Source organism: Numenius arquata, chromosome 13, assembly GCF_964106895.1.
Source record: "Numenius arquata chromosome 13, bNumArq3.hap1.1, whole genome shotgun sequence".
Taxonomy (NCBI): domain Eukaryota; kingdom Metazoa; phylum Chordata; class Aves; order Charadriiformes; family Scolopacidae; genus Numenius; species Numenius arquata.
This window is the reverse complement of record NC_133588.1, coordinates 14,829,805-14,857,283: the sequence shown is the minus strand read 5'-3', so window position 1 is coordinate 14,857,283 and position 27,479 is coordinate 14,829,805. Positions and strand designations below refer to the sequence as shown.

Genomic DNA, 27,479 nt, shown 5'->3' with positions numbered 1-27,479 from the left:
GGCTGGGCTCGGCGGGGCCCGGCAGCATGTCGGGACCTAGCGCCGTGTCGGACCCTCAGCACCCGGCGCGGTTGCTGCGGGCCCTCAGCTCCTTCCGTGAGGAGAGCCGCTTCTGCGACGCGCACCTGGTGCTGGAAGGAGAGGAGATCCCGGTGCAGAAGAACATCCTGGCGGCCGCCAGTCCCTACATCAGGTACGGACGGGGCGGCGGCGCGGGAGGCCGCCGGGGCCGGGAGCGGGCCCGTAACCCACCCCCCACACCCCCCCCCCAGGGTGGCGGCCGGGCGGGAGGCGCGGGCCGTTAGGGTTACGTAAGGAGCGGGCTCGGCTTCTCCTCAGGACGAGAGTCCGGGCCGGGCCTGCCCGCCCCGGGGGGTGCCCGTCCGGCCCCGGGGAGACCCAGGGGAAATAAACTTCTCGGGGTGTGCGGGGAGGCCCTCGGGCCGCGGGCTGAGGCGGGGGCCGGCTGCGGGATCGGGGGGACCGGCTGCGGGATCGGGGGGACCGGCTGCCGGCTCGGGGGGCCGGGCTTTGCCGCCGCCGGCCGCACCGAGACAGCGCTTCAGGGTCATTTTCTGATTTTTCTGAACGTTTTTCAGCGAGCCAGGGCTCCAGGTGGTGGTTAGGGATCCTGAAGTACATCAGCTTTTAAATTGAAAATAATATCTGGTTTGTCTCCCCCGTCTCTTGTCCCTGAAAAATACCGGAGACGCTGCCGGGGTGTCAGGGCCCTGCGGTTGGGTGGTGAGAGCCGGGGAGGACAAGCTGCACTGCCGCTGTCACCGTCCCCGAGGTCCCCAGCGAACAGTGTGTCCTGGAGAGTGTCTCCAGCAAAACCCATTTCGTGGAAGGTCCTGCTGCAGCCGCTGACAGCAGTGTGTACTTGGAATCCATCATAGAATTGTCCAGGTTGGAAGGGACCTTTCAGATCATCGAGTCCAACCATCAACCCAACACTGACAAAACCAGCACTAACCCATGTCCCTCAGCACCACATCTGCCTGTCTTTTCAATGCCTCCAGGGATGGTGATTCCACCACTTCCCTGGGCAGCCTCTTCCAATGCTTGACAACCCTTTTCGTGTAGAAATTTTTCCTAATATCCAAATCTAAACCTCCCCTGGCGCAACTTGAGGCAGTTTCCTCTTGTCCTATTGCCTGTTACTTGGGAGGACAGACCAACCCCCACCTCTCTACACCCTTCTTTTGGGTTCTTTTCCGTCGCACTCAGTGGTGATGAGTCCAGTGACATCAAGTAGAAAGAATATACCCGTCATAGGATTTTTATGGTACAATATCTGCGTGTAAATGAAACGTACAAGTGGTTAATTCCGAAGGGTTTTTATTTTTAAGTCCTATCATTTGCGGGTAATAAGTTCATCTTAGTTCACAAAGTAGGTGCAGACCTTTTAGTATCACTTAAAGGCAGGATTATCCTAAATCTGAGGCAGACTTTTGTGAGGGGTGGGCATTACTTCCAGCTGTAAATTTCTGTGAAGGTGTCATAAGATGTGGGGATGGGGGGTCTGTATGCTGTTCTCCAAAAAAAAATGCAACCTGCTTCAGCGTCGTATTACCATCTGCTTGTAGGCAATATGGTATTGTGGGTGACCCTTGCAGTACAACTTTGACATTCTCAAGTACAAAAGTAAGGTAAACATAAATAGAACGTAAAGTTGGTGAGTAATTTCTAAATAGGTGTTGATGGTGGACAGGCTTAAAGAAACAGTCCTCTGCGTGGGCTGAACTAGAGCTGAGATGTAAAATGAAATAAAATTCACAGAGAAGGAAGATCAGCAAGAATTTGCAAAAAAGACATCCCGGAGCCTATGTACTAATAATTTTTTCACTGCTTGTCTTGAGAAACAGTTTTGGAAGACTGTGGAGAAAGGCAAATCAAGGAATGAAATTGAAACGAGCCATTGATCCGATACTCTTCAAAGTGACTGAATGCTTTTTAGGACGTTGGTCATCATATTTCAGATGACCGTATGCCATATCTGAAATTAAGGATTGCTCTAGGTGGAAAGAGGTCACATTGTTGGAAAAACGGCTGTTCTACTGTAACAGCAAGATGACTTTACAGGAAATGTGCGATTTTGTACTGTGAAAAAAGCTGCGTAATTAAAAAGATACTGTAAATTATTCTCTGGAGAAGTATCTTTTCACAGAATTCCATCTTTAAGTGTAGCACTTTGTTCATCTCTGAAAAATGTACCAGGGAAACGTGAGTTAAGCCCGTATGAGGAGTTAAGAGCGCCAGACATAACTACATTAGCAATAAAACTTGTAGGCATTAGAGTTGTGGTTTTTTTTAAACTCAAAATTGTTCAGGTTCAAATCCCATGAAGGAACTCATTAACTATGTGTGAAAGTAGGTTACATGCATTAATATATAAATATGATTAAGTTCTTTTTTTTGTTTGTTTTTAAGCTTACTCACCTTTTCTCCTCAGGCTTGCACAATGTGAAGAACCAAAAATACATGTACCTATTTCTTGTGGGGCACATTAAGAAACATGTTTGTATTCCGTACCTCTGCAGAGCCCAATTTTTACTTGCTGCCTGTCTCTCTTTTTGTCACTCCAGGATCTCTCTCTTAGTCCAGCTGCTCTTCACAGTGGGTAGAACTGGTCAGGTAGGTTGCCAATGTTGGAGCATTTCATTTCCAGCCAAAAGTAATGTTTCAGTGGCTCTTTCTGGAGATAAAATTGATCTCCAGCCTGTACCTACTCTGTGCAAGTCCCATTTCTTTTGAGTGCTGGATTTTCAAATAAAATGATGGGTTGTAGGTTTTGATGTAAAGAAATACTGTAGGAGAGTCAAGAATTTTATGTTCTTGTTATTCTAAGGGTAGACGATTCCAAAGCATGCTCTGGTATCAGAGGCTGTTACAGTCTCCAAATGCCAATTGATTTGGGTTGCTCTCATTTGAAAAATTCCAATACAAAGCTCAGAAAAATCCATTAACCAATTTCCCAAGTAAAACTTGGAAGAAAAACGAGTAGATATGTGAAACATACTCAGCAGTGAAGCAGTGGAAGTCGGAGTTGGTGTGGTGTTCTCTGTGTCATTATGTGTTGTGGCTGTGGGCATGTTGGTGGGCGAGTTCAGAAGCCAGGTAGGGTTTGCATGAGTGCTTAGTTCAGGGTGTGAGTAGGAAAATAAGTAGGCCTGGACTTTGAGGGGGTGGTTGGGTGTGAGCGGAGTCTGTGCCTGCTGAAGGATTTGTGCAGCCGCAGAGAGAGGAGCGTTACCTGTTTTTTAGTTTTGCATGGGAGCTGTTTGGCTGACTGGGTATGAGTAGGACACTTGTAAATCGCAGTGATGTGGCTTCCCTCTAGGTGTTTGGCAACTGGGTTATCCCTGCAGCTCAAAAGTGGCAGCTTCAGCGGGGAGAGGAGGAAAGATGTGAAGGGGATGCAGAAACGCACAGAAGTGTTACTGGTGTCATGGGTCCCATCTGCCTTTCTTGTCCATAGGCTAACTTCTGCAAGTACAGCAAACGCCCGTTTCATGAATAAATTTTCAGTCTGTGGGACCAGTAAGACTTTTAATTTTTGTGCTAGTTTGATTTTTTTTGAGATCTTGCCTCAGCTGCTCAGTGCCAAGTTGGTTGCGGCTCTCTGAGGGCAGTGAGGTCTGGGGGGGTTGTGTGAATTCCTACAGAATTGCCAGATGTGTACAGGTTTATCTGATCCCTCTGTGTGCCCCTGGAGCAAATCTTGTCATTTACAAACCCCAGAAGTCTTCCTGCATATCTCTAACATCTTGTGGTATGTTCCTGAGCCTGAGAAAAGGAGGATTCCTCGGGAAGAGACTGCCACAGGATAAAGTGTGGTTTGGCTCAAAGTGGTGTGCATCCCAGAGAAGTTAAATTCGAGCCAGGTTAGCTCTTGATTTTCACTTCTGTAACAAATCAGCCAGAAGGCTGCACTCTGATTTTAGGACATTCTGTCCTGGCAATTGCCCTAATGTAGGTACAGTTCTATTGCCCTGGTTTAATTTGTTTAGTTTGTGACCCTGGTGTAAATTATGGTGCCGTAGGAGTGCTTTTACCAGAATAAACCACGCTTGCACTGGTAAGTTAGGTGTAAGTTGTAGCATATATTCACAAACCTTTAATAGGATAGACTTGGTCCAAGTATTCCTGGTATCCTCAGCAGCAGATGTTCTCATCCGCATGGATCTGTCACTGCCTGGCATGAGTCGTTCCTGGCCAGCTGAAACTTGCAGCTCCTAATATTTTGCTGGCTTGCTGTCTGCTTGCCTGTGTCGCAGGGAGCATGTGAGAACTACTTTAACAAAGAGGGTACTTAAGCTCAAATTCTTAGATGATCTTAGTGGTGTTACGCAGGGATTGTGCTGCTGTAGTAGAAGTTAAATTAAGACCTTTCTGTTATCTCGGCAAGTTTTGGGTTTGGTTTTCACACATCTGTGTGAACAGATTACGGATGGGCGTATGTATTCTACATGTTCCCCAAGGCTTTTCTAACTCAGTAATGGACCATCTTTTTCCAGATGAGCATAATATAGCCAAACAAAAACAAAAATGTAGAATTAAGTTCACATTATTTTCCGTTTATATGTAAATAGCTGTACTTCTTGTAAATTGGTTTTGGTCGGAAATAACCTGCCAGCATTTCTATCTTCTCACTTGTGCCGTTCAACCTTCTGACATCCCTAAAACGTTGCAGGCCTTGTAGGACCCTTGCAGAGCCACAAAACCATAACCTCTCTGCCAGTGCCGACATAGACTTCTGTGGAGACGTGGTGGGATGTGTCCCCCGTCACTGAACTCCTGTCCTTTCCTCTGTCTCTGGCACTTGGAGCGTTTTGAGTTGTCGAGGAACGGTGAGAAGGAGGTCTGCTGAGACGCTGTCCGTGTGTAAGTGTGTCTGTGAGCATCCCCAGGTGCCAGTGTGAAAAGTGGGGCAGGACCTCTATTCTGCAGCGCACCGAGAAGGTGCGACTGGGCAGGTTTTGTTGCCCTTGTGAGACAATAAATAGTGTAGAGCAAGTGGAGGTAGAAGCCAATGCGTTTCAGTAGCTTCTGATGCTTATTTCCTAATCCTCGTTTGGTTTTTATTGACGTTCATAGACAGCTTTTATAGCGTTTTAAAACTTTTTCTATTTGTGACTGGTACTGAAATCACGAACACAAGCCACTGCTGAAGCTGGGAGGTGTTTGGTTGTCAGGACCCTGTGGTCTCCGATTCTGGTTGAGCCAAATCGCGCTGTGCTTGTGCCAGGTCTTGCTCCCTCTTCGCTGGGCGCGCAGGGCAGCGTCGTGGTAACTCCTCTGTCAAACAGACATCTAAAGCCATGTCATCTGCAAGGTTTTTTATGAGAAGTTTGTTTCTGGCAGTTTCCTGGGAACTTTACAGGCTGCCCTGGCAGTAGGAAGTCAGGAACAAACCAGGCCAGGATTTGTTTCCAGACTTTTAAAGCTGTTTTTGTGTTTGGATGTGTGTTATGTTTGGATAAGTAGTTGAGGGGCAACAGTGACACAGGTATGTTAAAAGCCGATGGCTTAAAAAGGGATTTAAAAATCGCTATACCAGGCTTGAGTGGGGAGTTGTTAATTATGTTCCTGCTCCAACAAGCCCCTAATGATGGCCTGAAGGGAGGAAGCAATAAGGCTCTTACCCAGCTCAAAATAGTAAGAAAATAAAGTTGGGCCGCTCCTACACGTCAGGCAAGGAGAGAAATGGAAATCAGAGCATCTTGTTTACGCAGGAGAACTTTAGTTGAAACTTCTTGGCCTTTCTTTGTATCTGGAGACGCGCGGTTCGTCTGCGTGCCTGGCGTAAGAGGCGAGTCGGGGTGGAAGGAGGTGTGGCAGGATGGAGCTGCTTGGGATGTCTGGGTAATGTATACTCTGTAGCTTGCCTTTACACCTGCATTAATTGCCTTGTTTGGCAAAACTTTTCTTATTAAAAGAAACCTTTTTTATTAATATTTTCTCTTGAACGCTTTAAAGGGTATTTTGTGGCTGGAACAGGGCTGTTCTGAAGGTGCTGGTGTGTCTGGAGAAAGATCTGGAGTTGATGAGTCTGGACTTCTTGATTTGTGTTTTGGTTTTTGTTTGTTTTTCTTTTTTCTTTGAACCTGCAATTACAAAAGGAACTTCCTCCTCGTGTGGAGTGGCAAATATGAAAAGTAACTCATGGTTTTAAAGAATTTGTTCCGTGACTCTGTTCAGACCTCTTACTTCATACATTGTGCAAAGCTTTCTCTCTGTCCTGGTACTGTGTACCAGCTTAGCGTTACCTATACATAGGGGAGTCTCCAGTCTCCTGTTTGTATCTGGTGTTATATCTATGCCACTGCTTCGTATTTCCAAGAAAACAAAAAGAAATCACTGTTACGGACAGCTCTGAAATTGCCTGTTGCCTATCAAGGAAATATGTTCTTAATACCATGTAGTTAGTGGCTGGTTTATGTCCTCAGGCGCGGTGGTTTACATCTCCTGAGCGACTTTAAGCTGCCTGGTACAGCTCTTGTTATTGTTCAGGGACACGGTTAGTGCTCTCAATTGCAGACTCTTGGCTCTTCCTTCTTGTGCTGGTGAAATCCACGCTCTTGGTTCCTTTTTCCTCCTGGCTGCATCATCACTTGTTGTGACAGTCCTGCAGGCCCCTTGTTTTCCAGTTCCTGGTGTGTCCGGAGTTCTGCTGCCTCCCTCGTTTGGATTCCCAAAGAAACGTAGTGCTTGTCACGTCTCCCAGCTGTCCCACGATAGTACTCATGCACTTGTAATTTTGTTCACCCGACTTCATACTTACCAGTGACTGTGAAAATCTTTCTCGGACTCTGATGCCTTTTTCTCCCATGTGCTATAAGGATAAGTGAGGTATAAAAACCTGATTAATCCAGGTTTTCTCAGCAGATTCACTAGTGTTTTCCAAATACAATTTCAGTAAGTCACAGGGATGTTTGGATTATTAGAGACGCACTACACAGCGTTGCATTTCTTAAATATATTTAATCTTAAGTTTAACAGCATAGGTATGGTACTGTACTTGCTCCTGCTAAAAAAGCATTTTAAACAAGTTTAAAAGCAGAGTTAATTTGAAAGAAGACATATTTTCAAGTAAGATACAATTCATTTCTTGGTTTAACACTGTATTCCAGAAATGTTTTCCTTTGCTTTTCCAAGGAAGTCCTAGTCTCAACTTGCTATCTAGTAGGTGTGACACTGCTGTTTAGTAGAAGGCTAAATTTCCAAATGATGTGGACTGGAAATCTCATGAATCGTCTATTTAGCGAGTGAACCTGGGTGTCATTTGCAGCACAAAAATGGCATAAATATGATACAGATTTAGTTACTTAAGGAAATGCTTTGAGCGTTCCATGCGAGCTAGCCTGCTGCCCACTGAGGAACAGGAATTAGATATTTTTTTCCCCACTTTTTAAAAACAAAGAGAGAAAAAACCCCAAACCCACCTTTCTAAGTCCAGTGGCAGCTATTTCTAATACAGAAAGGTACATAATAGATCTGTGTTCCACGTGAGAAGGGCTGAGCAGCCGCTGCCTGCTGAACCAGGGCTGCTCGCAGAGACGAGGCCGAGCGGAGCTTCGTGCTGCGTAGGAGGTGCACGGCACAAACCATGGGTGCCCAGCGGCCAGCTCTTCGGTGGCGCTTGTAATTTGACTCATCTGTAAGCTCAGTTGGGACAGTCGGTTGGTTGTTTTCCAGCTTGACTAAAATAAAACCAAAGTAAAATGAAATGGCAGGTACTTAACGGCTGCTGAGAAGGTCCCAGAGTCCATTCTCGAGGACTGTGTTCGTCAAGTGTGTGTTCTGTCTACTTAGGGCTAACTCGCATGTTTAGGCAGGACGTGCTGGTTGAGGGTAGATTTCCAATTTAGATTACAATCTAGCTCTGGATGAGCTCAATGTAGTCAGAGTAACTTCAGATTTTCAGGGTAAACAAGCCCTTCATTGAGCAAAGCCAATGAGCCCTGCACGTGTCCCCTGGGCTGCTGCTGAAGGATTGCTTTGCTCTCCTTATGGAGGAGGGAGGAAAACCTTATGGTTTTGCCTGACTTTAACTTTCCAACAGATGAAAAAACTAAGTTTTTCCTACTTGTTGTTTCCCTTAAACCAAGCAGAACAACTCGGGCAGTTTTTTGTGCTGAGCTGTTAGGTGGACTGCTTCGCCCGTAGACCTGAAGTTGCAGTTGCAGATAATCTGAAGAAGAGAGAGGTACGAGAGGCACAGCCAAAATCCTCTGAGAGCTGGCACCCTTCGCAGGGTGTGGTGAAGCCCGTCTTTTATGTGTGCTGCTAAAGGCCAGGGTGCGACCTGAAAGAAAACCTTCTGATTTGGTTGTAAAATATCTTTTTGGAGCATGGCAGTGGGTGGAGTGAACTGCTGCATCATGTTTTTTGTATATGACCTCTTTAATAATGTGATTATTAAGGTGGTTTTTTTTTCACGCAGAAAGACCAGCCTTCATGGGAGAAAATGTTGCAGGGATAAAGGCAGGCAAATGAAAAAACTTCACCGTTAAAACGTTCAATCCTAAGCAGGACTGAATTAGAGTTAACATGGAAAGGTTGTACTTGAAAGACTCAAACCTACACAAGGAAGTCCAGATCAGGAAGAGACTAAATTGGCCTTATGTTTGCATCAAAGGCAGAATTTTTAAGTTTTCTCCTTACTGATGCAAAATCTTAAAGTACTTGCTTGTCATTTTTGGGACTGAGTCATCCTTGTGAGCGTGTTTTAGGTTTGGTGCATGTCTTTGCTGGAAACGTTTGTTGGAGGTATAACTTCATTTTAAAATGCGAATGCTCTCTGGAGAAGGCCAAAACACTGGTGCAGGTAAAGGATATATCAGCTAAACCCGGTTTTATTACTGTTTGATTTGAAGGATGGCTTTGCTGCTCTAATGTTTGCTAGTGTGGCAATATTGGCAAAGCTTGTGTAGAGTAGCCCTTACGGTTGATCTGGGGTAAAATCATTAATTTGGAAAGACTGCTCCTTTCAAAAGACCAGTGTTTCCCTCTTGTCTCCTGTAGCCTTGTTCCTGACACCCTGCTACAGCTGTGTAACTAGGGCAGTGCTCTGAGCTGTTTGTCGTGCAAGGACGTGAGAACAGGTAAAAGTTTTTGTGTTGCAAAGCATCAAAACCAAAGCGTCTGTCTCTTGTTTCCCAGATTTTCCGATTGTTGTTCACAGTAAATATCACAAACCTGCTTGAGGTTAACGTGGTCTACAGCATTCTCATTTACAAAGGCACAGTCTTTGCAGAAAGGTGTTTTCTTTACCTGTTTAGGTACCAATACACCAGCACTCTGAGGATTAAAGGAGATTCCAGGAGTTAGACTGTTGTTCTCTTTGTGTCACTGCTGTAGAAATGCATGGGTTATCTTTTTTTTCATAACAGTTCACAAATAAGGCAGAGGTTTTAAAGATAAAAAATATTCCCACATAATTATGTCTGACTCAGGAAAGCAGGCTTTATATGTGGAGCCTGAATTATTTGTTTTGGGTTTCATTTTGTTTGTTGTTTTGCTTGGTTGGGTTTTCTTAGATTATTTTTCCCCTCTCCTGTAAACTGTCAATGGTAAAACACAGGAAAAACAAGTTTTCAGGCACATGGACCCTTTCCAATGTGCTTCTCGTGCATCTTAACTGTCCCACAACAGTCCTCTCGCAGGGACTTGGCTGTAAGGTTGGAAGTATGAGTATGTATTTTTCTTTGTTTTGTTCTTTGAAAATGAGAGGTAAGTTGGAAGAGCCATCTTAATTTTAACGAGGACTGTGGATAGTCTTAAATTTATCTGTTGGGTTGGGGTTTTTTTTTAATTATTTGAATCTGTTTTGTGCCATTAGCTGTGAACTGTGACTCCTACAATATCAACATTCGTTCTTAAGCCCTTGTTTTCATTTTAATGATTTACCTTGCTTAAATTGTTGCTTAGATATACAGAAGAGGTATTGGAATTTTTTTCTGTCATTCTTCCTTATGTAGTGTCATTTGAGATGACTCATTAGGATTGTATTCCTTAAGTGATGTGGAAGAGCAGATTCTAAATTTGTCACACAGACACACAACATCAAAACACAACATAAACCCGGTTGTTCTTATGCCACTTGCTCAAGGTGTAGTACGTGCCAAGCAGTTTCCCTGACCCGGTACAAGAGGTTGGGATGGATGTTGTGCGTTTATAGAACGTTTTATTCATGTTACCGGAAACAATTTCAACTTACAAGGATGATCTTAATGAAAAAAATGGAAATAACTGTTTTAAAACATATATGGAGTCAAGCTGCTCAAAATTAAATTACTTAAGAAAACAGGACAAAGGAGTTGCCTTGTTTTGTTTCCCCCAGCTCTGTATGCATCCCAGCTGTGCCCTGCTCACAGCTAATGGGTTTTCTGGTTGGCTGTGGGGGTTTTTATTTCCTTCTAAATCTTGATGTTCTGGTCTTTCAGCTGAACTAAGGAAGACTGAGGAAGCCTTCTCTGCTGTGGTTTGGCAGCTTCGAGTGCTTTTAAAGTAATTAGGAATGTTGTCCGGAGCAGGAAGCTCTCACACACGTGTGTTGGAAGCAGCCATGCTGCAGCTGGGCACGTCTCTGCACCTTGGATTGCTGATTGCCACTTCCAGCTTTCTGCCACACAAATCATAGGCTGAATAAATCACCACAAGGATGAGCATGGTGGAGAGAAAGCATCTCCTCCTTCCTGGGATATTGACAGATTGGAAAACCTCTGCTTAAGCATAGCTAGAAACAGGTTTTCTAAAGCGAAATTTGATAGAGGACCAGGGTTAAGTATTTCACCGGGTGTTGTCCGCTCTGTCTTTCTGAAGTGGGAACAAACGTGTTTTGAAACTCTCTCCTCCTGTCTGTTGGCCGTGTTACGACAAGGATGCCCAGACCTCCGTGTGCTGGCGAGGTGTGGGCGCAGGTAACAGCGGATGCTGGGTGAGGCAAGAGGAGCCATGGCTCCTTGCCCTCTGCTTACGTACCTCCTACTTCTTTCTCCTCCTTCAGCTTGCTTTCCACATTAGAATCACAATTTTCTGTCTTTAACTTTTCCAGCCCCAAACCTGGTTATAATATCTGCTAGCGTCAGTTTTTTCCCTCCCAACAGCCAGCAGCCGTCCTGCGGTACCTGACGTGAATGACAAGGAGTACGTCCAGCTGCCATTTGGGAATGGTTCTCGTGTCATGGCTCAGAAATATTTGTACCAAAATAAATACACTAGTAGTTTATTAGCTAACAAATTAAAGTTGCGTGACGAATGCAAGTACTGCTTCTCAGGAGGGATGATAGGAACAAAGCTTACTCTGAACAGGGATACATTTGCATAAGGTGAATATTTGCCCACATACAAATATTTATAACCAACCGATTTGTCCTCAAAGTTATTTTTCGCTTTGAGTGTGTGTTTTGGGTTTGCAGCAGTGGTTGGTTTGTTTCTTTCTGGGTTAGCAACTGTTGATGCCTGAAAAAGCACACGGTAATTAGAACATCTAGCCTGATAAGGCCCAAAAACTCTGAACAACACTTTCTTGTTAGCAGAAGGCGTCAGCCTAAAGTCCACGCAATGAGGTGATTTAGCTTGGGTGTGTACAGGTGATGCTAAGATGAAAGTTAGTGATAAATAGCGCTAGTCCTTTCCCTAATCTCCCCATTAGTGCTGCCTTGCAACATGTTTATTGTATTGCCCTGCATCTTTGTTAAACCCCACTGTGCATTGGATTTACCCAGTCTCTGTATAGATGCCATTTGACCGTACCAGCCACTCACAGGTACCTGATATGTATGAAAAACAGGTACTGTCTGACTGTCTTTTCCTTCTGGTGGAGGAAGCCAGGTGTTGCAAACCTTGACACGTTTTATGTTAAATTAACAGAAAACACAGTTTCAGCCTAGAAAACAAGATGCAGCTTTCACTACAAACCAGGAAACCCAAAACTTGAGTGTAGTCGGCGTAACTGAGATTGAGGTAGTTTGGACAGGCTTGACAATGTGTGTAAAGAAGCCTTGACACTGGGAATGAGTTGAAAACGTGTGCCACTGTGTATGTGCTCTTTCATTTGTTTGGAGTTGTAGGCATGAAAAATGCACGTTCCACATGGGCGAGGATGGCATGAGTTGAGGTGCGCGTTGTACGGGACGGTTTGAGCTAAATACTCGCTTCAAAAGTTTTCAGCAGACGTCGATTTGCGACTTGTCAGCTATTGCAGCACATGCTTTGTTGGACGTTACGTAGACTGTTTAGAGAACAGGCTTAATTTTTCTAATCTCCTACCAAGTGTTAGGAAATAAACAATTTCCTAATCCATGTTATATTGTTGTTTGGATTATAACTTGTGCGAGGTGCTGCACAAACCCAGGGTGAAGCAGCTCAGCTTCAGACCTCCGTACAGCCGTGCCTGTGCTCGGAGAAGCTTTGTCTCCCCGCGTGCTCTGCCCCCCCGGCAATGGGGCTCTTGCCACATAGAAAAGCGATGTGAAAACAAGACCATGAGTTTTGTTAACTTCAGGGCTAAAATTACCATCCTTATTCACACTTAAATATAGCCCCTTATAGACTAGGATTTTATTTGCTGTGAGTTATATCTTATTTTGTGAGAAACAGATTTATTTTGATATGAGTAAGTGAAATAGAATCTGCCCTTAGCTAAGTCCTATTTATGTATTTACTTAGTGTGAGTGTGAATAGCAGAGGACTGCAACACTTTCAGTTTAGCAAAGCCAGAGCTTTTCACATTCAGAAAATAATTCTAGCTAAGAATATATCCAAATGAATATAAAAATGTTTTTAAAGGCTCTTATTTAAATGTGCTGTGGCGTAGGTATCTATATATACACACAGAGAGAGGCAGTGAAACAAGTTTTCTGGTCTTTTGTATAATTTTTTGTTGGTTGCCTAAAGCATGGAAAAAAAGATCAAAATCCTCTTTTATTAGCCCTTGTGGTTGTTTTCACTGGACCGGTGGACGCTGCTCCCTTTTGAACACTTGTTGTCTTTCCTGGTAAAAGTGTTTGTCCTAACAAATCAAACCTGTCTGCTCTATTACGATTATTTCCTCATCTTTTCCCCCCAACCCCCCTCCATTCTTTTCAAGGGCACATGAATCTGTTCCTGGTATTTTTAAAGAAATTGCTCATAAGTGGAGCATCCACTGATGCAGATGAATATTTAAAGCTCTGCTGAGCACCGCATGGGCTGTTTCCTACAATTGTGAGCACACAGTTCCCTTACAGCCAGGCATAGCATTAGGCTGATAACATCGTAAACTACACAAAATGGTAATGCAATCCAAATATTTGTGCTGCCAGTGTATATTCTGATCACATCTGCTTGCTGTAATTATTTTTTTTTCCTCGGTAAAGTTTTTGTTTTGTTTTGGGGTTTTTTCCCACCTTTATCAAAGCAAATTGTTATGCTTCATCTGTCAGCAGAGGTGCTGTTCTGTTTGAAGTTCTGAGTGAAGTTTTTGAACGTTTGTGATGAATGAGCTGGGAAAAAATTACTTCGGCCCTTTGATGCCATGGGTAGTTTGCAAGGCTAACATATTTCTTCAGTTTGGAAATGTGATGAGCAATCCTAGAGACCATACATGTATCCTTTTCATGCTAATTCAAGAGAGAGAATTTTCACGTCGTATTGTTAGGGCTTAACATCTCTGTTACAGCTCAAGTGATCCATAGCCAGCATTTGTTTCTTCAGAAAACTGAGAGCAAGCAACGCCCAAGTTGTGAGCTTTTATTTTCTTCTTTTCTCTCCTAGGACAAAATTGAATTATAATCCCCCAAAGGATGATGGCTCAACGTACAAGATTGAACTTGAAGGGATATCTGTTGATATCATGAAAGAGATACTAGATTACATCTTCAGTGGGCAGGTATGGTATTAAAAAATAAACTAGATGGAAATTGAACTATTTGGCAAAATAACCTGGGTTTTAACACTGTCATCCTGAAAGATAAACCTATCGAGGTTTAAAGCTTTGTGATGAAACTCCCGCGAAGCGATGTCTGGCACTGGGGCTGTGCGCGTGAAGTGGAGGCAATTGGCTCTGCAGGAGTTGTCTCTGCTCTTCTCGTGCAGCCGGGGGGGACCCCGGGAGAGTCAATCTCAAATGCTCCTATTAAAATTTGTGGCTGCCTTCAGTAACCCGCTTTAAAACGCGGCATCTTTGACAGCTGTAAAAGAACTGGTTTGATGGCATAGAGGTTGAGACCCCATCACTGAACATTACTGTGCATCGGGCACCTTCCCTTACCGACCCTCGTGCCCACCTCTCCAGCCTTGTGTTGCTGACAGCGTGGCCCTTCAGACCCTGGGGCCAGTAGCCTTAGCAGGAACTAACGTTGGTGTCTCCGGTTTATCCGGAAGCAGATTGAGACTGCTGAACGAGTTTAACTTTCAGCACAAAAAGAAAAGGCAGATATGGCTTGAAATTCTTTTCTGGGCATGCATTTAAAAAAAACTATTTATTTATTGCAGAAAAATTCATTTTACGTTCCCAGATTACGAGTGATTTTATGGTTACTTCAGGCACAAAATTCTGCTCAACACCTTCTGTCAAGCATATGCCTTTCCATCCCTGTGTTAATTTATAAATGTGTAGTGGTCATATCAATTTCTTGTAATTTTCACACTGGCATTAATACTCCATTTTTCAGCCACTGAGAATAACTGTAATGAATGCGGACATGTCATAAAACAATTAAATGAGTGATAGTAGCTATAACTTGTAAATTAATTCTTGCAGATCAGGCTAAATGAAGAAACTATCCAAGATGTGGTACAGGCAGCTGATCTCCTGCTGCTTACAGACTTAAAAACTCTCTGCTGTGAGTTTTTAGAAGGTTGCATAGCTGCTGAGAACTGTATTGGTATTCGGGACTTTGCACTGCACTATTGTTTGCATCATGTTCACTACCTTGCCTCAGAGTATCTGGAAACTCACTTTCGAGATGTCAGCAGCACAGAGGAATTCTTGGAACTGACTCCTCAAAAACTGAAAGAAGTGCTGTCCATGGAAAAGCTCAATGTCGGAAACGAACGATACGTCTTTGAAGCGGTGATTAGGTGGATCTCTCATGATTCAGAATCGAGAAAGGTCAGGACATCCAAATGTTTATATTTTGAATGCGGTCCAAATCGGTGTGTTTATTCTAATCGGTGGGAACTTAAAATAGATACATTTCCTTCAGGCTAATCTTGCACTTACAGAATTAGTCGAATTTTGCCAAAAATGCAGACAGCGGGATTGCGGTAAAAGGGTGAAAGCTGTGTTGATGATGTATCATCTGCTGTCTTTATTATTTAAGAGGCATTAAATAAAAAAAGTACCTTTTTGGCATTTGGTGATACAGTCTTGTTTTTGTAGAGAGAAAGCAAGTAGCACATTTGTAGTGAAACTTTGAATGCTTGAAGCATTTTCTTAATAACGTTGTGTTGTAGACTTCGTTATTGGTTTCAAATATCATAGAACGGTTCGGGTTGGAAGGGACCTTAAAGATCATCTCGTTGCAACCCCCTGCCACGGGCAGGGACACCTCCCACTAGACCACATTGCTCAAAGCCCCATCCAGCCAAAAACAGTCTTTTAAGGTTTTGATAAATGTAGAAGCACCTGGATGTACGAGTGCCTTAATGCTGTTCTGTGAAGTTTGGGGGATTTTCTGGCATTTATCTCTTTCTGTAGGTTCACATGAAGGATGTCATGTCCGCAGTGTGGGTTTCGGGCTTAGACGCGGCGTATTTACGTGAGCAGATGATGAGCGAACCGCTGGTCCGGGAGATCGTCAAGGAATGCAACAATATCCCCCTCACGCCGCCCCAGCAGGGGGAGGCCATGCTGGCCTCCTTCAAGCCCCGGGGCTACTCAGAGTGTATTGTGACTGTCGGGGGAGAGGAGCGAGTGTAAGTATGAAGTGGCATCGTGGGTCGTCACAGCTGGTGAAAATACAAGCGTCTGGCATTCATGGCACGTCTGAAAACACAGCGTGGGGAGAGTATGTGCGCCTAATGGGCTTATTACTCTGTCGTTTGGGTTTGTTTTTAGGTTGGTCAGACGCACCATAAATGCCTTTGTGAATGATTCAGCAATAAATAGTTATTTTGTGATAACTTTCTGGCATTCAACGTGTACTTTAGACTTACAGTAGGACGTGTTGTTTGTTCAGTAAGTGTTGGCTGTTGTTTTTTAAACTGAATAGACTTTACTCAAAATAAGCACAGAACATTGGAGAAGCACTTTTCTAATGATCTGAAAAACATCTATAATAATTATTAAAAATAATGAACGTGTGCTTTAACTGTTTTGTTTGAAATAGTTGTGATTCCAAAAAAAAAAGTCATTATTGGTGCATCTGAGTTGCCAGGTGAAAATTCCTGTTCCACACAATAACCCCTTTCTTTTCTTGAGTACCCCTTGCAGTAGAGGGGAGGGTTTTGTCCTGTTTCAGTAAGTTTAGCGCTCAGACATTTGCTCTTTATAGAAATGTAATAAAATACTCAAATAACGTGTTGCACGTCAGTTTGTGGATGGCTTTCCTCAGACATTTTTAATATTCTCTATCAGTTCTTTTTAGTTTGTTCAAAGTTCCTTCATAAAAAATGTTACAGGCAGATCCAGTACAAATGGAGCCCATCTGCTTTTTATGTCTCAAGTCTGTACAAAAACAAATTTACACATATTTGGTTTGGGGGCCTTCTCCTTGTCAAGGAAATGCCACATTTTATGAATATATATTAAATTATGAACAAGCAAGTTTTGGACGCAAGGTATTAGCAGTGAACTCGTAAAACTCTTGTCTTGTCTTTCTGTTTTTGTTTGTTCCCTCCCCACCCTGCGTTCAGATCACGGAAACCAACCTCAGTGATGCGGTGTATGTGTCCTCTTTATGACCCCAATAGACAGCTCTGGATTGAACTTGCTCCTATGAGTATTCCAAGGATCAATCATGGAGTATTGTCAGCAGGTAAAGGGGAACTTTGTATTTGTAAAGTCAATATTATGAAAACTTACCAGTGCCTCAAAATCTGAGATACGGTTTATAATAATTTTTTTTTTTCTTAAAGATTGACTGCACTGGGGTTATTTCATGCTTCCCCTTTGTCTGCCCAAAACATTACTTTATTCTGTGAAAATCCCTGTCATCTGAGTGTCTTAAAATCACTATTCCTGCAATATTTTGTGGGAATCTGCTGCATCTGTCTCTCCAGGAGTATTTCATGTTTTAAGTAACTCTAGCTGCTGCATCACTGAATATGTTGAAGACGGTCTACAGTGGTAGACTTGAGTCCAGGTATAAATATGTGCTTTACCTTCTCCAGTCCCAGAGTTTGGCCTCTGACTGGTCTGAATCTTTTAATGAGTTCCAGGATACAGCTCACCGGTCACGGTGTCTTGCTCAGTGTCCAAGTGTGAATCCTCTTTTTAAGATCACGTTACGTTTTGTTTTACAGAAGGATTTTTATTTGTGCTTGGTGGTCAGGATGAAAACAAGGGAACGCTAAGCTCTGGAGAGAAATATGATCCAGATACCAATTCATGGAGTTCCTTACCACCAATGAATGAGGCAAGATCGCTATCTAACTGTTGGGATTTGATTTTTTTACTTTGGCAAAATGTTCCTTCTGTTCTGAATCTCCAGTCACTTGCATCTTAAACATTCAAAATCGTGCTACAGCCTCTCTTCTGTTTATATCCTCTTGTTTTACGTGTGGTCTGATAATGACTTCCGAACCTGGAAAAAAAATTAGTGAAGAGCTAGCTGTAAAGCCAAACTACAAAACTTTGGCAATTCCACATGGAATCATACAATATTACTTAATATTCTGAATATACTGGCCTTCTGAAAACATGTTGTACACAAGAAAATTATTATATGGACAAAGGTGTTGGACTGTGCAGAAAAGATGGACGGAGAACTTGCCAACCTACAGAACTTGGCTTGCAGAGAGATATTTATATTTGTTTGGTTTGAGTTAGTGTTTCCTTCTTCATATTTGCATTCCATCAAAAAGTAACAGTTTATTATTTGTAAACGTATACCCTTAAAACACCTGTGTTTTTATCTTCTTAAATCAACATAGGGTGTTTATTAAGAAATTGCTGTTTGCCACAGGATTAAAGTTTGTGGTTGGCAAAAGCCTGTAGTTTTGGCCACGTTTGCAGTTACAATGCATTAAGTTTCTTGCTTACTGTGAGTAAGACTGAGGGGAGCTGTGCTCCTACACACAAAGGAGAAGAGCTGCCTTTTCACAGATCATGGGCCCATCGAGGAGACCACCGCTGTGCAAACTGATATAGGGCCAAGCTCTCTTCTTAGGTTTCTGTGGGGTCTCTCTTGCTTTTGCCGCTCTCTTTTTTTGAATACCCTTTGTTTTGTTTAGTTGAAGAAATTAATAATATTATTCTGAAGTTTAAGACTTCACCATTCAAAAACAAAACAAAAGCCAGACGTAATACCAATATCACTTTGCAGACAGATATGTTGAAAACCAGATTGTATTGATTTGTTCACAATGGCAGCTCATGTTTTACAGTGTTGACTTTATTGATATTCCTTAGGCACGACATAATTTTGGTGTGGTAGAGATTGATGGAATTCTGTATATTCTGGGCGGTGAGGACGGTGAGAGGGAGCTAATCTCTATGGAGAGCTACGATATTTATAGCCGGACCTGGACCAAGCAGCCAGACTTGACCATGGTTAGAAAGGTAAGAACTACATCCTGTGTTACCGCATTACTTATTGTTTAATACTTAATGCTAATATTTTTTTTTTTCCAACCTCTTGCTTCAAGTAGAAGCTGTAACAAATAGTCTCAAAATGGAATGAGAGAGAGCAGCTCTTTATTTATATGCCAAAACAAAACTGTGGCCGAGAATTTTTATGCGTGGCGTGGTGCAGGCAGCCCAAATGCAATCGTGTGTACATGTGTATATAGTTACCTTTTGAGCTCTCGATACTGTGCATTTGTGTGTAATTTCAGACGTGCTTTTCCTTTTTTCCCACAAGATTGGCTGCTATGCAGCTATGAAGAAGAAAATCTATGCAATGGGTGGTGGCTCCTATGGAAAACTCTTTGAATCTGTGGAGTGTTATGACCCCAGGACTCAGCAGTGGACGGCAATCTGTCCTCTGAAAGAGCGGAGGTGAGTGAAAATGGAAGGGGGCAACTAGATTGCTGTGTGCACCTTTTTTTAACTCCCTGATGAGAGGAAGTTTTCCTTTCTGTGATGGCCATCTTCAGGGATTGTCAGAGGCCCTGTGGATTTCACTATGTCTTTCTGAATCTTGGTGGCCTCTGGTTAACATATGGCTGAGTAAAGATAAGCATCCTAGCAATAAATATTAATTTTGTAGAAATAGACTCCTGATGTTACAAGCAATTTTTCTCCGATGCAAAATGTAAACCAGAAGTTGTAGTTCAATTGGAACTTCCGAATTTTTTTGAGATAAATACTTTGCTGTTTTGTTCTTTTACATGGTCTGAATTAGGTGCTTACAGTTCATATTCATGACTTACCTCATCTTGTTGAGCATATAAGAGGGTGTGTGTGTATATATGAATTTTAAAAATGTAAACAAAATGGAGAAAGTTCAGAAGGATATGTGAAATGGTTTTGATATATTTTAATATTCTTTTTTTTTTCTCATTTGGATTCTCAGATTTGGGGCAGTGGCCTGTGGAGTTGCCTCTGAGCTTTATGTATTTGGCGGGGTCAGGAGTCGTGATGACAGTCAAGCCAGTGAGATGGTGACGTGCAAATCTGAATTCTATCACGATGAGTTTAAAAGGTAACCAGCTGCATCTGTAAATGTTGGGAATTAGTGCCTTACACACTCAACCTGTCTGTTCTCCCCTCCTTGCTCCAGCACTTCAAAGCATAATTATATCTGTGCCATGCATCTCTGTTGCTCATTTTACCTTTTATGATCCAGTATGGCTGTTACCAAAGGTCCATCTGCTTCAGTGCCTGTCCCTCTAAGATGCTAAGGCTAAAGCCTTGGCCACCACGTCAGTCTTTAGTGCCCCTGCGCAGGAGAAACACCTTGGTGACACAGGGAGTTTGCCTGGTTCCTCCCCTGCACCCTGCAATTGCCCGAGGTGCAGGGTACTGCTGCCCCTCACCCCTACCCATGTCCTCGGCTCCTTGTGAGTGCTTGTGGAGGAGTGTAGGTATGTACAGGGATACTTCTCCATCATCTAGTCCTAGTTCCCGGATTTGCAGCATCAGAAATTCCTAAGTTAGAAATAAGAAATTTCATGCGCTTTTTTTCCAGGCATTTATAGCTGATTGCTTTTTGAACCCCTGTAGGCTTTTGCCACAGGAAAGACACTATGGATGCTATACATTCCACAGCCACCTCAGCACACTGTGCATGGCTAATCTTCTGTTTGTTTTGAATCTGCTTCTGATGACTTCGTTTGTTATCTCTTGGCTCTGGTATTGGAATCCACCTTACTGCATGTGGTAACTATTCGAAATGTTAGGTTAGACAGAATTTTTGTGTATAGTCACCTTATTCTCCAGGTATAACCAACAATGGTTCCTCTGGTGTTTTTTTTCCTTGCATATAACTATAAATTGGATGAGTATCTTTTTTTTTTTTTTATAAACTAAATTGAAAGAAGTCACTGTGGTCAGATGTTTCAAGGCTTGTTGACAGTGGAGGAGATTAACACATCTGTATTACAAGATCAGGACTGATTTATGACAGTGGCCTGTAGAAAATCATGCAAAAATAGAATAATAGGTGGAAGTTCGTTATATAATTTTCTTGCAAGATGGGGATGTAAAGAGACTTTAGTTTCAGTACGAAGAGGTCTTCTGTGTTGTTCAAAGTGATGTCTAAACTAGCTAGAATCAAATGAAGCTGGAGAAGAAGCATTCTTTAAGGTGGTTATAGGAAGCAGACAGATACGAAGGGCTATTGCTGCTGATGCTCTCTAACGTTTTCTAGCTCTGTGGGGGTGTGGAGGCATGCTAAAAGCTCATTAACTTATTTCTCAAGAGGCCTTTGAAAGGGAAAGAATTCTGCAAAGAAGTGCTCCCTGATCTCCTACTTGCTATTTTTAGTTGATTTACCTGAAATATTTCTGGGCTGATCCTGTTCTTCAAAAGGTGGTATATAGCAGCTCATCATTCCCCACCAGCGACTGTAAACACGTTTCACTGGTTGATACAGGTTGAGCTTTCCTAAAGTGGAGTTTGAAAAAGCTGGGTGGTTCCAGCATGGGTGCTGCAGGTGAGACCTTGGTGCCACCTGCTGACTGCAGCACAGATGCCTGCCCGGCGATATTCCTAGTGTGTATATTTGTGTCTTCGCTTGGTGGCATCCCAGAGGCGTTTTATAGGTTTCAAGTAAAATGATAATAAAAGTCCAGTTGTTTCTGGTCCTGTTCTAGCCCCCCATATGTTGTGTGTGTGGCAGGAGGGCTCTGCTGGCCCAGAGGAAGATGAGGCAGCAGCCGCTAATCTGAATCTTGAATTGCTGGGGGAGGCACGTGTCGAGGGCCACTGAGATACTCAGACTTTGCCTCTCTGCTCTGCCACGGCACAGAATTTAAGCTTGGTAATTTAACTCTGCATAAACGTGTGCTTGCGCTGTGGGTGGTTCACAGGTTGTGTGTTTTCCTTTGGAGATGGAGGGCAGTGGAGTTGGGGACGATGGCCGCTGCCGCTTTGGCAGCGGGGGCTGCTGGCTGGGGTTTTGGGTCTCTGCTCCCTGGTGTCAGAAGCCCCGGATCCAGCCCCGGGAGGCAGACGGGGTGTTGTGGCCAGAAGAGGGTGCAGTGTCACTGTGTTATGTTCTGGCACTTCGGCCCATGGGGTCCAACAGTTACCCCTGGTTTCGGTACCCTCGGGGTGCTGTGCGGGATGGGTGCCTTTCGGGGGGGCTGTGGCAGTGACTGTGAGACCTGAGCGGTTGTACCCGTGTGGGAAAGGGATAAAATAGCCACAAAGGGACTTCAAAATGCAGTTGGCAAATATTTCTGCCTGCCAAATACTGAGACAAAATACTTTGTTGTCAGGTACTCACTTTGAAGTAAGATTGAATCTGGAAAATTATCATAATTTCATTGTACTATTGTTTCACAAATATCAGATGAATACTGAATGAAGGCGAGTTGACTCTCTGGAAAACCTGCAGGGGTTATTTCCTGGGCTGATTCAGAAATTGCAGAAAACGAATCTAAATCACTTTATTTTCACTGAAGGACAAAAGCTTAAATAATATGCTTCTCTTAAGTCTGTGAAAACCTTATGCTAAATACCGACATGTGTGTTTGATTAGCTAAGGAATTCCACTTGCAGTGGGTACCGTGCTCCGCTGTGCATCGTTACTCAAGAGTAAAGCATCAGTGATGCTACGGATTTTATCACAGGTGGACAATATCCCTCTTTCGGTTCCTTAGTGCATAGTTAATGTGATACATACAAAGATTGATTCTTCATCTTAAACATTGTGCCGTTGCTACAAGGCGATTCATTTATAATTGATAAGCCCGTTGATTTCCTCAGCAATAGTTTCTGAAACAAGTAAAGGTAATTAGTCCTTTTCAAACCAGCAGCTTCAAAAAGTCATCGTGAAGCATAGGATATAAGCACCTTCAGACTCCACAGCGCATATTCTTTTTGTAGTGACAGTGAAAGAATGGTGCCGGAACTGTCAAAGCTGAAATATCACATTGACAGTGTATGTGTATATTATTGACAGAAGTCCAAAAGTGTTGGGATAAGAGAGATCTGTAGGAAGGAGGAATATGTTAGCAAGATCGTTTAGCAGCAGTGGGTCAAAAGCACAGCATATAAATCCTAGCAGTCTCAAACCAAAGTTCATAGTGGTTTTTTTAATGGTTGCATATTGGTATTGCATAATTCCTTCTGAGCTACAGACTTCTCCAGCTGTTTTTAGGTAAGTGCAGAACTCCATCCTGTGCACTTTCTTTTTGAATGGAAAGAATTGTTTGTACTGTGAGTTCAGGCATCAGACATTGTTGGTTTACAGGTACGTGCAGCGATGCACACGTGTGTGACCTGCACAATTGTTCGTGTGCCTCAGCCCTCATTAGCTGGGAATGCGGGATCTACCATCATCCCTGGCATCCAGAGTCCAAGAGGATCCGAGTTACGGGCTTTGCTAAGTGTGTATGTCTAAGTATGTACTTACATCAGCGTATAAACATATTAATTCATATAAACCAGCATAATTTTGGCTTGAATTGGATTAAAGGACTGAAGTTTAACTTGTTTAATATTGCTTACTTTGACAGTAACTTACTCCAGGATAACTCACAGTGCACAGTCTTTCAAAACTGTTATTCTTAACCATGACGCAGACTTTTCTAAAGACCAGGAATATGCTGAGATCCTCACACTAGCCAAAAAATAAACATTGAGAGTCCTGTTAAGCTATACTGTATAAACAAGTAATAAAATAAATGAAGTGAGACAGAATAGTAGCATACACATTAAAGGTGGACAGGTTAATGTAGAAAATAATTCTCATATTTGAAGTACTTCTGTAACTGAGATTTTTTTCAATTGATGAATGTTTTGTCAGCCTGTCTAAATTTAGAGTCATGTACATGAGTAAATTTAAGTGAACCGGGGATAGAAAATACGTGCGTCAGACTGCAGTTTTTTTTCAGGATGTAGATTTTTTTTTTTCTCCCAAAGGCTATAGATTGAGCTTTGTGTGCATGGTATCCTGTTTTTCATAATATCGATCAAGCTAAAAATAGATCTAAAAAAATGTGAGAGTGATGGAGATGTAAGGATATCCTTCACTCAGCGATCGCTTGTTGGTCTACTCCATAAAAAGCAGGAAATCTTAACTACGTATTGAAGACCTTGATGGGTCAGTCCTTCCTTCTGCCAGAGTTTGTAATTTATAATACGCATCACGTAGGAGTGTGGAGAATGGGATGATGTCTGTACGCGCTGGGGTTTTCATTCCTTTTTATTGTGGATATTTGGAAATATTTATTGGAGCACGAATTGGCTTCAGGATACTTGGCAAGAGCTGCCGGTGGAGCTGTGTCCTTGAGTACACCCGCTGCCGCCTTTCCCTGGTGGTCTGTAGCTGGGGTAGGTTTTCCTCCTCCTCTTCACCAGCTCCCCATTCAAACACATTGTCACAATTTGCAGGTATTGAGGGGGACAAAAGTGGGAGATACTTGTTCAGAAGCAAGACTTGGTAAAAACTCCTTAAGAATATTCTTTTTGCTGCTGGAACATCGTAAAAAAAGGGAAATGCTTTCAGCAGCAGGTAAATAGCAAACTAAATGATCTTGTAACCGTGTGTGTGTGATTGGGAAGACTCTCCGTTCGGTGTGTGGGAATTTCATTAAAAGAAAGTGCTTATGCAAATGCAATGAGAAAACTGACTGGCTGACTGATAGCGCTGTCAGATGAGGGATGGGAGGGACACGGAGAAGGTTTTCTTTCAGTTGTAGGCTTCCTTTCACAGCTGGTGTGAGCTTGAGGTGATGCATCTGGAATATGTTGGTTCTGTATCTTGTCTCTGTTTGCCTCCCACTTGGAAATAAAACAGTTAACCATCCTGCTTGTTAATTACAGCAGTGTGGATGAACTTTTTTTTTGTTTATATCTCTTTAAGACTGAAAAAAATGGGGATCCCTTCCGCTTTTTTCAATTTGAGTGGCAACATTTCAGTTTCAGAGCAATTATTTCTATCTATGGTTATAGAGGTTCATGCCTTCTCCCCTGCTACTCGGGTTCGGTTTGAGTGGAGCCGTCCGGGGAAGTACGCAAGAGTTATGTTCCAATTCCTGAAGATTGTGAATTTTTTTTGTCGTGGTGTTTTTTCCATACTGCTCAAACAGCAGGCGCAGCCCACATTAAGCTGGAGCTTAGTCAAACTGTGATGAAACGTGACCCTCTGCCCTTCCTGTCTTTGTTCCTTCCTAGTTTTAACTGCTAAAGCTGCTCGCTGTAAGCGTTCCTGAAAAGTTGTGCTTGTTTTTTAAAGTATATGTGTTGAGAAAGGTTGAGAATGAATTTTTCACAAGCAACTCATAGATACTGTAATACTGTCCTTTCTTGATGTGCGGTAGGAAAATGCTTGGGTCACACGGTGTTGTGGGTTTTTTTGTTTTAAGCCCCCAAACCTTGAATATGTGGTGCAGACAAACCCCTGAAGTTCACGTGTTTTCCCAGCTCAAGACTGAACTCGCCAGACTTCGTTTTTTTCCCTTCTTCAACATGGTCCTGTATTCACTATAAAAAAATAAAAAAAAAAAAAAGAAAGAAATTGCAGTCTTCCTCCTGCATTTCTCTGCCATTTATTCAGTTTTCGTAATTGTAGGTAACTTGGTGCTAAAAAGCCGTGAAAACACTGACTGTGTCCTCTTCCCACAGTAAGGAGAGGAAGCTGATGAAGTACAGTGAAGGGGGTTTTGCTCTGTAACGCAGTTTCTGAATCAGTGTAGAGAACTTCTCCTTTTCTCTGTTCTCAGTTCATCCGTCCTCCTCTGTGACAGCTACAGGCCATTCCCTTCCTTTCTGCAGAATCTTAAGCCTCCACTGTATAGTGCAGACAAAATAACGGGCAGCTAATCCTTTCATTTGGCCTTTAAAAATTGATAATCTCTCTCTCTCCAAGATAATTGATACGTAGCAGCCTCTCCTTCAGTGCCAGAGGAGACGCTTTCTTCTGAATCATGAGTTAAGATAATGCAGAATTTTCAAAGGTCAGCGGTATCCGTGAGGATATTTCCCGACTTTTTTCCCTCAAATTGACCAGGTATGGTCATGAAAATACATGGGATGCTTTTCATCCCAAAAGGTTTTCCAAACTTTTCTGTTCTCTGTGAATTATTCAATAAGAGATCTGGGAGCAGTCACCTAAAACAGCATTGATTTGTATGTCTTCAGGGTCTATAAATAGCAACTGTGACAGCATCCGCTAAAGCGCGGCAGCGTTTTGTAGGAATTTGGTTCAGAACCAGAGAGGATGCTGACACAGATAAATGGGACCTGGAATTATTTAAATTTGCTCAATAAAAGTTGCATATCATGGGCTTTTATTATTATTTTTACAGGTGGATTTATCTAAATGACCAGAACCTATGTATCCCAACTAGTTCTTCCTTCGTGTACGGAGCTGTGCCCATTGGAGCCAGCATATATGTGATTGGGGATCTCGATACAGGTCAGAATCGGAACTAATAACCTCCTGTTGCTTGTCGTCTTCCAGTCTTTTATATATGTGGCACTAACGAGACCAGATTTTTTTTTAGAATAAAAGGCTGGCGCTATGTTCTGTTAAGTTACTGTTGTCTTCAGGGGTATTATTCTGCTTGGACATACAGAAATGTACGGGTTGGGTTTGTACGTCGGAGCTCTTCGGAAACAAATTCAATGCCATAAGCATTTGGTTGATGAGCAGTTTGAGGATCAGGAGAGATCAAGCCTAAGAGTATGTTACTGCATTTGTCTAAATATAAGAAAAAATGGTAGCGCCTGAGGTCGTTCCTCCCACCTTCGCAGCAATAAGCATTTTGGGGACACTGTCCGGTGGTTCCTATGGCTCTAAATCCCGACTGGATAAATGTGTACTAACAAACATATTCTTCAGCATCTGGCCACGTACTGTGAAAAACCCGTGGAAGTCTGCATGGTTTGATGGCCACGTACATCTGGGAGCGTGTAACAGGGCTGTCTACAAAATAGGGAAGAGCAGAATCCCCGATGTGGTGGGTTTCAGTAGATCAGAGACGTCGTAGTAGTTTCATCTTGACAATTTCAACCATACATCCAGAAATTGATCTGTGATTTCGGTGCACGCTCTTGTTCGCGTATTTGCCTTATTAGAGGTTAAATGTGGTGATAGCTACAGTATGTTTTAGGCAATTTATCTTCTCTTTTTCTTTTTTTTCTTTTTTTTTTTTTTTTCTTTGTGCGTGTGTGAATTCAGGTACCAATTACGACTATGTTAGAGAATTTAAAAGGAGCACGGGAACCTGGCAGCGCACCAAACCCCTGTTTCCATCGGACCTTCGCCGTACCGGCTGCGCGGCTTTGCGGATCGCAAACTGCAAGCTCTTTCGACTGCAGCTTCAACAAGGATTATTCCGCATTCGCGTACCTTCTCCGTGACCCGTGTGCTGACAGTGGAGGAGACTGGAAGAATTCTGCGCAGTCCACCATAATCTAGCTCTATATAAAGGAAAAGCTGAGAAATTACAGCTGAAACTTACACTGTATGCTGTGCTTTGGTATGGTAACTGTTTTTGTTTTAAACGCTTAAAAAGCTTGAGTCTCAGTTCTTGTTTCGGGAACAAATAACTTAAGTATACATTAAAAAGAAGAGAGGGGGGAAAATAAAAGGGGGGATCAAGGAAACACCTTCAGTCGTAACCATTTGGAGTTTAAACCCTGTTATCGAAGGAGGTTTTTTGTGTCTGAAAGTGGTGGGAATTGGTATTCCTTTGGCGAAGCTTATTGA

General features: G+C 42.8%; 1 protein-coding gene across 2 annotated transcripts; it reads left to right on the top strand.

The window, feature by feature from the left end:
- On the top strand, positions 1-27,479 carry GAN (gigaxonin). Of its 2 annotated transcripts, none has more exons than XM_074158041.1 (11): positions 1-193; positions 13,765-13,879; positions 14,753-15,103; positions 15,692-15,909; positions 16,849-16,970; positions 17,458-17,570; positions 18,566-18,715; positions 19,017-19,153; positions 19,671-19,799; positions 26,074-26,183; positions 26,949-27,479. In XM_074158041.1, the coding sequence occupies exons 1-11, from the start codon at positions 27-29 to the stop codon at positions 27,128-27,130; spliced, it is 1,794 nt and encodes a 597-aa protein (XP_074014142.1). In that variant the 5' UTR covers positions 1-26; the 3' UTR covers positions 27,131-27,479. The 2 variants fall into 2 exon arrangements, with proteins under 2 accessions (XP_074014142.1, XP_074014140.1); XM_074158039.1 differs by having other exon boundaries at positions 27-193; positions 13,738-13,879.

What these genes read in the sequence shown, in the direction of transcription:
- GAN (XM_074158039.1), top strand. Translation starts at nt 27, where the DNA reads ATGTCGGGACCTAGCGCCGTGTCGGACCCTCAGCACCCGGCGCGGTTG. An exon ending in TGTCCTCTGAAAGAGCGGAG is followed by an intron (nt 19,154 to 19,670) that starts GTGAGTGAAAAT and finishes TTGGATTCTCAG; the next exon opens with ATTTGGGGCAGTGGCCTGTG. An exon ending in GATTGGGGATCTCGATACAG is followed by an intron (nt 26,184 to 26,948) that starts GTCAGAATCGGA and finishes GTGTGAATTCAG; the next exon opens with GTACCAATTACGACTATGTT.